We start from the raw sequence: 11,592 nt of genomic DNA, 5'->3' as shown, positions 1-11,592 counted from the left end.
GGTCATGGTTCTCTTGAAGTGGTATTGAAATTCAGAACTGTTGGTCCCCAGCCTTGCTCCCCCGCCCAAGGATGTGTCTCCTACCCTCCTTCTAAAAGATACCAAGGCATAAAATAAATGTACTGTACGCGTGGAAACCACAGTCGTGCCCTTACCCCTCTCTTTTGCTTCTAATTTCAGATGATTCAGTTCCTGGAGGAAGAGACCAAATCATAACCCACTGACTCCACTGTATTACCATACAAATGAAAGAACTTACTAGAAACGGTGATCTGGATGGGCTCTTGGTCTAAACTAGAAACTACTGTTGACTGTGCTTGAAACTCTAAAAGTATTTTGAATCTCTTTAATTTCTGGATCAAATCATTGCTTCCAATTCACTTTTTAATTCCGAGAACCCCAAAACGTAGGGAACCCTTCAAAACCGCAAAGGCCCACGTGCCCGAGAGAAGGAAGCGGAGATTAAATGTGTAAATGATTCTGGCTTTCGTGCCCTTACTAGAAAAATCTTTAAAGCGACACATCGAAGAGAAGAAGCTCGTTCAAGTTGCAGCTTCTCAGAACCTATCCCAGCGAACCACTGGATTTCGGATTCCTCAGGCACAACTCCGAATTCGGCATTCTCCGCGGCTCCGAGACCTCGCCCTCTGGGGTCGCAAGGAATTTCGCAAACCGAGACGCGTCGCGGTTGCGGGGAGCGGACTTTCCGGGGGCGCGGGAAGCGCCACCCGGGAATCTCCCCATCAGCGGGCGTTTGGCGCAGCCAAGCGACAGGCTGGCGCCAGGGCTCAGCAACAGGGAGGCGCCGGCTGAGGCGGGGAGAACTTTGCGCTCCGAGCAGAGCCACCCTTTGCTGGCCAGTCGCGTCGCTCCGCCGAGGAAGCAGGCGGCGGCGGCGGCCACTGGGCGGAAAGGGGAGCGGAGCAAGGAAGGGAGGAAGTAGCGAGACAGGAAGAAAGATGAAGCCAGCGCTGGGGGGCCCCGCCGGAGGGTGGCCGACGGCGGAGCAAGGACGATTTGGCTTGTTTTTCGCACCCCGGGCGTGAACGCCTTCTCCTGAGCGACCCCAAGGAAATAAGGGGGTCTCGCCCGGGCAGAAAAGGGAAAGAAAAGAATCCAAGTGAGCGCATCGCCTCCTGGGTCGCGTTGGCCCCTAGGAACTCGGGCCACCTCTCAGCCCAACCTCCCCGCGTGGCCGGACGCAGTGCCCGAGCCGCCCTGCAGATGGGGCGGGCAGAGAACCGGCGTCCAAGCCGCGGGTGACCGGCGCCGGCCCGCCCGCCTGCCTGGCTCCGCGCAGGGACCGGGCGGGCGGAGGATGCGCGGCGGGGGGACCTGGGCGCGCTAGGCTCCCACTTGGATGGCCCGGGGACCGCTTCGGCTCCTGGGAGCGCTTCGCCGCGAGGAGTGAGCCGCCGGCGGGACCTGGGGGCGGAGACGTGAGGCAGCGGCTCCAGGGGGGCGAGCCGGGCGCACGAGGGGGCGCGCTTTCTCCCTGCGGGTCTCAGTAATGAGGAGACTGAGTTTGTGGTGGCTGCTGAGCAGGGTCTGTCTGCTGCTGCCGCCGCCCTGCGCTCTGGTGCTGGCCGGGGTGCCCGGATCCTCCTCGCACCCGCAGCCCTGCCAGATCCTCAAGCGCATCGGGCACGCGGTGAGGGTGGGCGCGGTGCACTTGCAGCCCTGGACCACGGCCCCCCGCGCCGCCAGCCGCGCTCTGGACGGCAGCCGAGCAGGCGCCCAGCGGGATGAGCCCGAGCCAGGGACTTGGCGACCCCCGGCGCCCTTGCCGGGCGCACGCTGGTTGGGGAGCGCCCTGCACGGCCGGGGCCCGCCGCGCGCCCGGAAGCCGGGGGAGGGCGCCGCGGCGGAGACCCTGTGGCCTCGGGACGCCCTCCTCTTCGCCGTGGACAACCTGAACCGCGTGGAAGGGCTGCTGCCCTACAACCTGTCTTTGGAAGTAGTGATGGCCATCGAGGCGGGCCTGGGCGATCTGCCGCTCTTGCCCTTCTCCTCCCCAAGCTCGCCGTGGAGCAGTGACCCTTTCTCCTTTCTGCAGAGCGTGTGCCACACCGTGGTCGTGCAGGGGGTGTCGGCGCTGCTCGCCTTCCCCCAGAGCCAGGGCGAGATGATGGAGCTCGACTTGGTCAGCTCTGTCCTGCACATTCCAGTGATCAGCATCGTGCGCCACGAGTTTCCGCGGGAGAGTCAGGTGAGAGGAGTGGGGACGCCGCTTGGGGGCCGGGACCTTGTGGAGGGGAGGGGGGACTTGGGGCTTTACAACTTTGATAATGTTATAGGGGTCGGACCATATCCGTAGATGGTTGGTAGAAGGACCTCAGTAAAAGTAAAATAAGACAGTTTAAGTGCGGATGGAAAGAAAATGAGAGGTAGGGGTAGCAGATGGAAGAAAGGAAGTGGGGGGGAATAAGCGAAAAAAATCCTCCTGTTTTGACCAGCTGAGCAACCCTAGTGGATGCTGGAGGGAAGTTAGAACTCAGAGTTCTGGATCGTGGAGAGCAATAGAGGTTCTAAAGACTAGCGCGGGGGTGGGGGGTGGGGTGGGGATGGAAGATCTCAGGCAAAGCTAGAGCCTTTCATTCCCTAGAGGAATTGAGAGCACATGGCGGGAAACGCAGCATCTGCTCCGATTCCTGTGGAAGGTGTGCCTGAGGCTTGGGCGGGGGTGGAAGGAAGAAAACCTCCCTCAGAATTCCTTTGAGTCAGTCAGTAGAAAATCTGCAACTACTACGGAAGCAACCGGTAAAGATATGTGGTTAATTAGGCTTAGGCATTGGAATTCATTAAAAATATCTGAATGGATGGGAGGAACGCATTTGGGATTGGTGGTTTTTGGTTTGTTTGTTTTCCCCTATCTTCTTTCTGTGTGATGTGGGCTCAGAAACTGGTTGTATGCAGTTGCTGTGTTGAGCCATTTCTGTCTCAATTATCTAGTAATAATAATAAAAAAAAAATCTAATGATTCCATTTCTTAGGGGTTAAAAAATTGAATATATTTTCAAGAAAAGAAGCTATTTGTGAACTTACTGTTGAAGATAGTGATATTGAGGACCTGAGGGCAGAGTCCTTTCAGCAATAGGAGTTTTCTGCATTTTGCTCATTACTTTTATGAAAATATCAAGCTAAATTTAGCCTTGCACAAAGTATTTATGAAACAAGTAGGTAATTGTTGTTGGCCTCATGTTAAAGATTGAGAAACTAAGGAAAGTTTTGGTCAGTGTGTTGATAAAAGAGTTCAGACACTGGAGAATTTCTGACTGTATATCATTTTACTATCCCTTTGGCTGAAAAAAAATTTTCTAATCTCTCTTCCTCCACTTTTGATATATATAAACAGAGGTAAAAGCTCAAATGAGTAAGGCCAAATACAAGTGAAAAGTTTGATAGAATCTATGCATAAAATATCAAGAGAGCACTAAAGGTTTCTTTTTCTAGAAAAATGGATCTTACATTTTTAATCTTAGGAAGGCCGGGCACCCCTTACTTTCAGCAGTTGCCCAGAATATTGCTATTTAATGCTGAACTATAGAGATTTGATCTGCAGAGTGCAGGCTAATTAACTTTTATCTAAAACATTTCCGTCACCTGAATCTGAATGACTATAGGCAGCAGATGGGAAGGCATGGAAAACACAGGTGCACCAGGCTGCCAATGGCCAAAGTGTTATAAACATGAAGTTGCATCCATAGGGTGCATCATTATTAATATATATGCAGAATCAGATTGAACGAAATGCGAGAGTCAGCATCGCTTGCTTCTCATCATTGCTTCTTTATTAATACTTCATAAGTTGCCAATAGTGTTCAGTCTCCAGACTCCATTTCCATTTGTAGATTGTTTGGCAAATCATAAATAGCAAGAATTTTCCCCAAATTAGTGGTTGTCAGTTAGGAAGGAGATTGTGTTCCATGATGGGTTTGTGCAGATATAGCACAGTACAAGGGGACCAGAGAAACCATGAAGCAGCGTCTAGAATTGGACAACTTCAAAGCTTTAGGACCACTGTGGGAACAGTCTTCCAGGGACAACCCCTACAAGCTGACAATAAAATGAACACTCTGCCAAGCACATTTACTTCTGTATTTCAAATCAGAAATGTATTTTAAATCACATTTGTCACTGTTATTTTCATGGTACACATCTTGAAAGGGAGAGATTATTCTATTAACTCAGATCTTGTTTGCCCAAGTGACGTTTTCTTTCATTTGTCTTTGTATTTTATATTCAAACATATCTAACTTGTCTTGTTTTTAGTATATCATTTAAATGTCATTCTACAATGTTCTATATTAAGAATGTCCAACTCAATGCCAAGTCACTATAATACGTAATTTTAGGAGAGGACCATAATCTGCTTTCAGCAAAAATAACTGATCTTTCTTTCCCTTGCTTCTCCTAAAAAGTAGACCCATACACTGACGTGATTTAAACACACACACACAAGACAACTTTCAAAATATAAAACAATGTCAGAGTCATTTTAGGCATTAAATAAAATGGACTTAATTTAGCCACCATTCTCAGTGAATTCTACTGCCCAGTGACCTAATACATTGATTGGGCCAGGGACTGAATAAAGGATGCTAGCAGAAAGTGGAATTGTCTACACAACCAAGTAGAATAAAATTGTGTCTCTTATTCAGGCAAGTCAAAATTGCTTGGAGCAGTCGCAGCAATTATTTCTCTCACTTTCTTTTGTACTGCTAGTTTCTTTCATATGAAACCTTTAATTAATAAATAATAGTTTTGATAGTATTCTACCACAGTTCATGAATGGAAAGAGATACCCCTAAAATGATTAAAACCCTGAGAAAAGCATAATAGTTTTATTTCAATTAACTATTTATGGAAACAAACACATTGGATCATCAGCTTGTAAGGAACCAACTTTATTCAGTGTGGGAAATCCATTATGAGTAAGATAATAAACTATCCACTTTGGAAGCCATATGTATCATCACCACATAAATAAAAGCTTCAGACAGCATTACACATAGGACAGGGTCAAAGCACGTTTCCATCCAAAAAATTGACTTTACTACACACTCAAATCTCCACTTGAGGCTAATTCCTTATATTAAAATGATAATTTCTTCTAAATTCTGTTCCCATGACCTTCAAATAATGATGTTGCATATGGATCCAGTTACATTTACATTTAAGTTATATATAAAGTTCCTATAATTGTTCTTTCTTCCTCTTCATCCCCAAACTACTTTTTCTTTTAGGGTTTTTGTATAGTTTCTCTAAAGTTAACTTCTTGAAATTCACCTGCTCAGGTAGTGACAGATACATATTTCTTTCTAAAATGTTTATCTCCTGTTAATTCCATATTGGTTCCCTTAGGTAGGGTTAATGGAGTGATATAATTTGCTTAGATCCAAACTCTCATGCAATTAAAAAGTGACTGTGTCACTATTTTCAACTCCAGTTGAACATACCAACTGCAGTTTGCCTGTCTCATGAGTCATACATGCTGTAATCAGTCATATATGCTGTTTAGTCCCATGGAAATACAAGTATTTCAGATGTTCCCCTTTCTCTGACAACACAGTGCTAAGTACAGAAGCTTATTTATTAGAATTTGGCTAGCATAGTGCCACTTTTGTATGATACAGGGACCAGAACAATGATACCACTAAGGTGCAGGTTTTCCCTCCATCTGAAAGTATACTTTACTATCTGAAAGTAAAACATTCCTGTGAACCCTTTTGTAAGCCAAAATGGCAGAAAGTGAAGAGTATTCTCCACTTTCCAAAAGTTCATGTAATGTCACTTCGCTTTAAGGAAAGACCTACATTAGCACCTGTTTTCCATAATGGAAAAAAAATCAGAAGAGGATTTTCACTTTCATGAAAACAAAGTGGGATAATGTAGAGTTTCAGAAAGTGAGAGATACCTGTAGTGCCCCTTTACCCAAGGTTTTGCTTTCCACTGTCAATCATGGTCTGGAAGCAGATCTCTCCTCCCCTGACTTAGTGTCAAAAGGTCAATAGTAGCCTCACTACATCACAACGCCTATGTCTTTCTCCTCACTTCATATTATTACATAGGCATTTTATCATTTCACATCATCACAAAAAAGTGAATTTAGTACAATAAGATGTTTTGAGAGAGAGACCACATTCACATAACTTTTATTATAGCATACTGTTATAATTGTTTTATTATTAGCTATTGTTAATCTCTTAATGTGCCTAATTTATAAATTAAATTTTATCATAGGTATGTATGTACAGGAAAAAAACCACAGTATTCATAGTATAGGTGCTATCCCTGGTCTCAGATATTCACTGGGGCTCTTGGAATGTATGCCCCACAGATAAGGGAGGGGTACTACTATATATAACTTAGGTGCATTATTAGGGGACAAGTAAAGGACGTTTATTTTTAACAGATTTTCTCTCAACTGTATTGGTTTTCCTTGACTTGCTTCATGCAAAGCACTGCTGTCTGTCCTCTGAGGGAAATATATTCTTCTGCAATTCATGATGAATGGCTGATAGTAGCACCTAATTGTTGCTGACTTGAAGATAAATGATTTCAAATTAAATGTCAAGTGATACAAAACTTTTCTTAGAAGTGATCTTTTACAGATTCCTCTTGAGGAACAGAGACTTGGGACTAATTTGGAAGTTTTTATTTTTAATTTGGGGATTTTTTTAATAGTACTTAAATTTTTTTTTTCAGATAAATACATCAGAACAGACTAGCAGATACATTCATTGGGCAATTAATCTGTCTCACCCACTTTTCTTTGTGTCTTCCGCAGTATAATCATAGAGAATATTTGGTTTTGACCTTCTTTGACTCATCTTGGAGTTAATTTATGATGAATCAACTGAACTGAGTATCTGAATCATCTGAAGACCAATTTCAATGTCCCTTAATGTTTTATCTTTTGGTGTTGTGCAATCCACCATGGATTTTGTGCCATTAGATCTTATTTCATGAATACCTCCAGTCAAATTCCAATAATGTTGGTTAAAAGGGCACAATATAATGGAAGGTATATTAAATAATAGTCAAGACTCTCAGTCTACTTCTGCCTTTTACTGGCCATGTAATCTTGGGCAAGTGCCCAAGTTCTATATACCCATTCAAATGAAAATGAAAATGTGTTGCTGAGCTCCATGCTTATCAGTCAAAAGAAGGTACTTACCAATCTGACACAGTTGTTTTATAAATCAAATAAGAAAATGAAGTACTTTGGGAAAATTTATAGTATTAGCCCAATGACTGGTAGAGAGGTGTTGGTTATGATCTGATAAGAATCATCCAAGTCTTAATTCTTCACTAATTCTCATTAGTAGTTACTGATCAAATTGGGATGTGATTCACAGTGTAACATGTCTTCATTCTCCACCTTACTGTCTACTCCCTCATTTTCTTCCTCTTTAGAGAAAAAAAATAGTAAGTAGGTTTAGTCCTCCCCCAAAAAAGGGGGAAAAGAAAAAACTTTTAAGTATGTTGCACACTTGCCCCAAAACAGAGGACACGCCATAGGTACTATTTCTATACTGATGGCAAATTTTTACCTTTCGCACATCTAACGCAGTTTCTAGAGCCTTAGGTATTGCCTTAGAAGCCTCAATAAGATGCTCAAGGTTTTTCAGAAATGTTGGTCTCTCACATTGGTCATAAGTTTTTCCTGTGAGCAAACTTACAATAATAGATTGTTTATGAGACTATGGCCATACAGTTAACCCACTCCACCTACTATATCAGTAAGCACACTGGTTGGCTCATCTGACATTATTTTCACAGCAAGTCTTTCTTGATGAGAACAGCAGTGTGTTGGTCCATTCTGGCACAAGCTCCTTATCTCATCATGGATAGATTACAAAGAGTTTGCAAACCAGCTACTTTGAGTACCACGGCCCTAGATAATTATGTGGGGGCTCTCATAGCAAGGTATTGCTCAATTTGGTGGCATCACTAAATGTAGAGATGAGCACCTCATCGTCTCTTCTCCTGCCTACTCTAGCTTCTGCCACTCACATACACAGAAAATTAGAGGAAGTGTAGAGCACCAGAAATGAGGCGCTACATCTATAAAAGTAGGCAAGAAGGAGGAAAGAACATCTCAGCATCTGCCATGTTGCTTTTGGAGAGAATGCATGAATAACAAACTAATGGAAATCTTTAAGCCACTGATTTGTCTTTCTCAGATCTTTTCTTTATGGGGTAGTGGGAGAAAAGAGCAATAGGGAAAAGGTGAGCAAAGAGTAAGCTAGCTGTCCGCCCCCACTCTTGCTTCTTCCCTCCCCTTCACCCAACCTAACACCTCAGCCAGATTTTCAGGTCTCCTTCTGAATGGGCATGATTCAGTCACTTTCAGAGGACACTGTGATCTTCTGCATTGAGGGAGCAGGTTGATCACACAGACCTGGACTGGTATTGCGTCAACTGGAGTAAATACTGATACTGAAAGACTAGTATCTGGTTTAGCCAGCAATGGTCTACTGGTAGAGATGAGCCTTCAGAAGTTCAAGTAGTAAAGAATTAAGCAGGATGACTTCATTTTTAGTCAGGCTGAATTATGCCCAATTGTTAGTCTTTGAGTCATACATTTAGGAACAAACTAAATCATATATATTTTTGTAGCATTTATGCTTTTCAAGTCTTCACAAATGTGCTCACAGAATCCTCCTAACAGCCTTGTGAAGTAGAGAACAATGTATAGAAAACATACAGGGTGCTAGAGAAAGCTATGCATTATAGGAAGTGAGGAGTCACCAAGAAGAAAAACAGACTAATAGCTTCTTCTACATTCAGTGTATTTGTTAGCCTACAATCCAAGAACAGACTGGATCCATCACTGCTTTTGAATTACCTCAGAAAGAGGATAAAAGAGAGCAATATATACTTCAGGTTTGATTGTTAAAAGCATATTTCACACTAAATAACCAATAATGGGAATTGAATTAAATGAATCATGATATAGTTTTACAGTGGAGTTCTATATACCCATTCAAATGAAAATATATTGACATATATAGAGAAAAATATTTTATAATGTATGTAAAGTGTGACCTTGATCCTATAAACGATGAAGTCTAGAATTTTATTTATAAAAATGATAAATGTGATTGTAACTGGATGATCTATGCTTCCCTATCTGTGCTCCAGTTTTTTTTAAAGTATGTATTACCTACATGATTAAAAATATTAAGAGAAGAAAAGACAAGTTACCTTCACCTTTCCTCACCAATGCTTTCAATACTTCAATATGAAAATATAGATTTTAGGAAAAAGTAAATTGTAGAGCATGTTTACATTTATCAAAGTCCTTTCCCATCTTTTTTTTTTTCATTTTATTCTCACAATTACTTTGTAAGGTAAGCAGGACAAATAGTGTACCTTTGTTTTGCAAGTGAGACAATAATAACATAAATGAAAGAAATACAAAGTAAGAGTTAAGGAAAAAGGTTTCTGAGAAGCACAGACCTATGTCTGAATCTTAGCTTTACAACTTTCTAGACATTTTACCTTGGGAAATATGCCTCAATTTCTTGATCCATGAAATACGACTATCTCAGAAAGTTATGGCGAAGACAACAGCATGTATGCGAAGTTCTAAGCACGGTACCTAGAGCACTGTGTGTTCTTACTATGTCAGTGATCGTTCTTTTAATACAAAGGGTTGGCATGGCAAGTTTAATAAAAAACTAAAATTACCAGAGTAAGTCCTCAAATATCCTGGGTTGCTCTCCAGAGTACCTCCAATGCATTTTCAATATGCACGTGATAGTCAAGCTTAGGAGATCCAGTTCCAGTGGGCCAACCCTAAGCAAAGCAAAGCAATCTACTGTTTTGAAACCCCACTTAGGGGTCCAATTCACTGAAGTGCGTTCTCAGCTTAGGTATATGTAAAGTTGGTCAGCAATGAGGTGAACTTTGAGGTCTAGTTTCAACTAGTTGCTCCTTTGTATTGGTTCTCAATGACTGGATCTTTGGATTGGTTATGTCAGAGATAAAAAATAATGCTCTATTTCTATTAGTTGGTGTACGTGAGGAATTCATAACTCTTGCCTTTATCCACTAACCTAATTTCTCATAGGAGGCTCCCAGAAATTAAACTTAAGAAATAGTAGAACCATGAGCCAATTGATATTTTAGACTTCTAGAGGAAAATGAGGTTGTGAGAAAGGGCAGAGTCTCACTTGACATGGATTGAAGGTTCAGAAGTTTCCCATTTCATACAGGATTTATCTGTACTAAAGTAACTGATTTGTGGCATGTATTAGCTCAAAAGTTTAGGGACAATAGCACTATTATATATACTAAGGCTTACCCAAAAAAGATACCCATAAGGCAAACTGTGGTTTATTGAATGCTGACGAATCAAAACTGATGCATACAACTTTGAGGGACTTTTTAAATGCATATTGCTGTTCTGATTATAAAAGTCATGAATACATGTGCACTGCTTCGCATGGGTGTCCACAGATAACCTTGAGTAACATTTTGATATATTTTATTCTCTCAAGGCTAATGGTTTAAAATTTTTCTAAACCATTGGGTACAGTTAAAGAAAGCCTTACTGTCAGTCCAAATGGGCTGGACAAAAGGACAGGAGAGGGGAAAAATTTTTTTTTGTTAACTTTCCAAAAAGTCAGAGTTGATAGGGCCTTTTGAAACTTGGGCACTCCAGGGGCGCCTGGGTGGCTCAGTCGTTTGAGCGGCCGGTCATGATCGCCGGTCATGACTTCGCTCAGGTCATGATCTCGCGGTCCGTGAGTTCGAACCCCGCGTCGGGCCCTGTGCTGACAGCTCGGAGCCTGGAGCCTGTTTCAGATTCTGTGTCTCCCTCTCTCTGCCCCTCCCCTGTTCATGCTCTGTGTCTCTCTGTCTCAAAAATCAATAAACGTTAAAAAAAAAAAAAAAGAAACTTGGGCACTCTGAATTGATAGTATTTCTATATTAAAAGGTGGTATTTTCCTTTGTATGTGCAACCTAGCTTTATATATTCAACATTCTACAAGTGGCGTGTCTGTACAGTTCCAAACAATGGCTTGGTCTGGATCTTTCAGTGCCATTCCTAAGAATGACTTGGAAATGGGTTGCCACTACTCTCTTCTCAGTTTGGGATGGTCATTAGCAGAACTTCCAGTGTCAAGCACTTTCAGGGCCACACAACCTACATGCAGTCTCTTGCTGTTTTTTGTATTGAAGGCCCCAACCCAAAGCCAAACAAAAGTGGGGTTAATACTCTCCAGATTAAAAATAAAGAAATTTTATCTGATAAACAAAGTGAGCTGCTCAGCATGTCTTCATCTAACAGAATCACAATCTGCCTGTTGCAGAATTCCATTTGTTCAGTCCCAACTGGAGGTGTTTAAATAGGGATTCCATTAAACAAAGAATTTGCTTCTATATATTATGAATTTAATAGGTTCAGACAGAGAGCTGTTATTGTTTTGATACTATACAAGAAATTCATTTGAGTCACGTCACACACTGCTTTATACACACAAAGAAAAGCTTCAGTGTATACCTGAAAATGAATGATAAATCCATGTCTGAATCAATCCAGTGTGCCTTCATCTGGTTGCAGGCACAGAGAGCCAT

General features: G+C 42.3%; 1 protein-coding gene across 1 annotated transcript in view; it reads left to right on the top strand.

Annotated features, from left to right (window-relative positions):
- Positions 1–1,273: 1,273 nt before the first annotated feature.
- Positions 1,274–11,592, top strand: part of GRIN3A (glutamate ionotropic receptor NMDA type subunit 3A) — a 169,143-nt gene continuing 158,824 nt past the window's right edge. Inside the window, exon 1 of the mRNA XM_007089320.2 lies at positions 1,274–2,209. Within this exon, the coding sequence (XP_007089382.2) occupies positions 1,511–2,209 (699 nt within the window). The 5' untranslated portion in view covers positions 1,274–1,510. The remainder of the gene's footprint in view (positions 2,210–11,592) is intronic.

Source organism: Panthera tigris, chromosome D4 (assembly GCF_018350195.1).
Source record: "Panthera tigris isolate Pti1 chromosome D4, P.tigris_Pti1_mat1.1, whole genome shotgun sequence".
NCBI lineage: Eukaryota > Metazoa > Chordata > Mammalia > Carnivora > Felidae > Panthera > Panthera tigris.
This window is presented reverse-complemented; position numbering and strand designations above follow the sequence as displayed.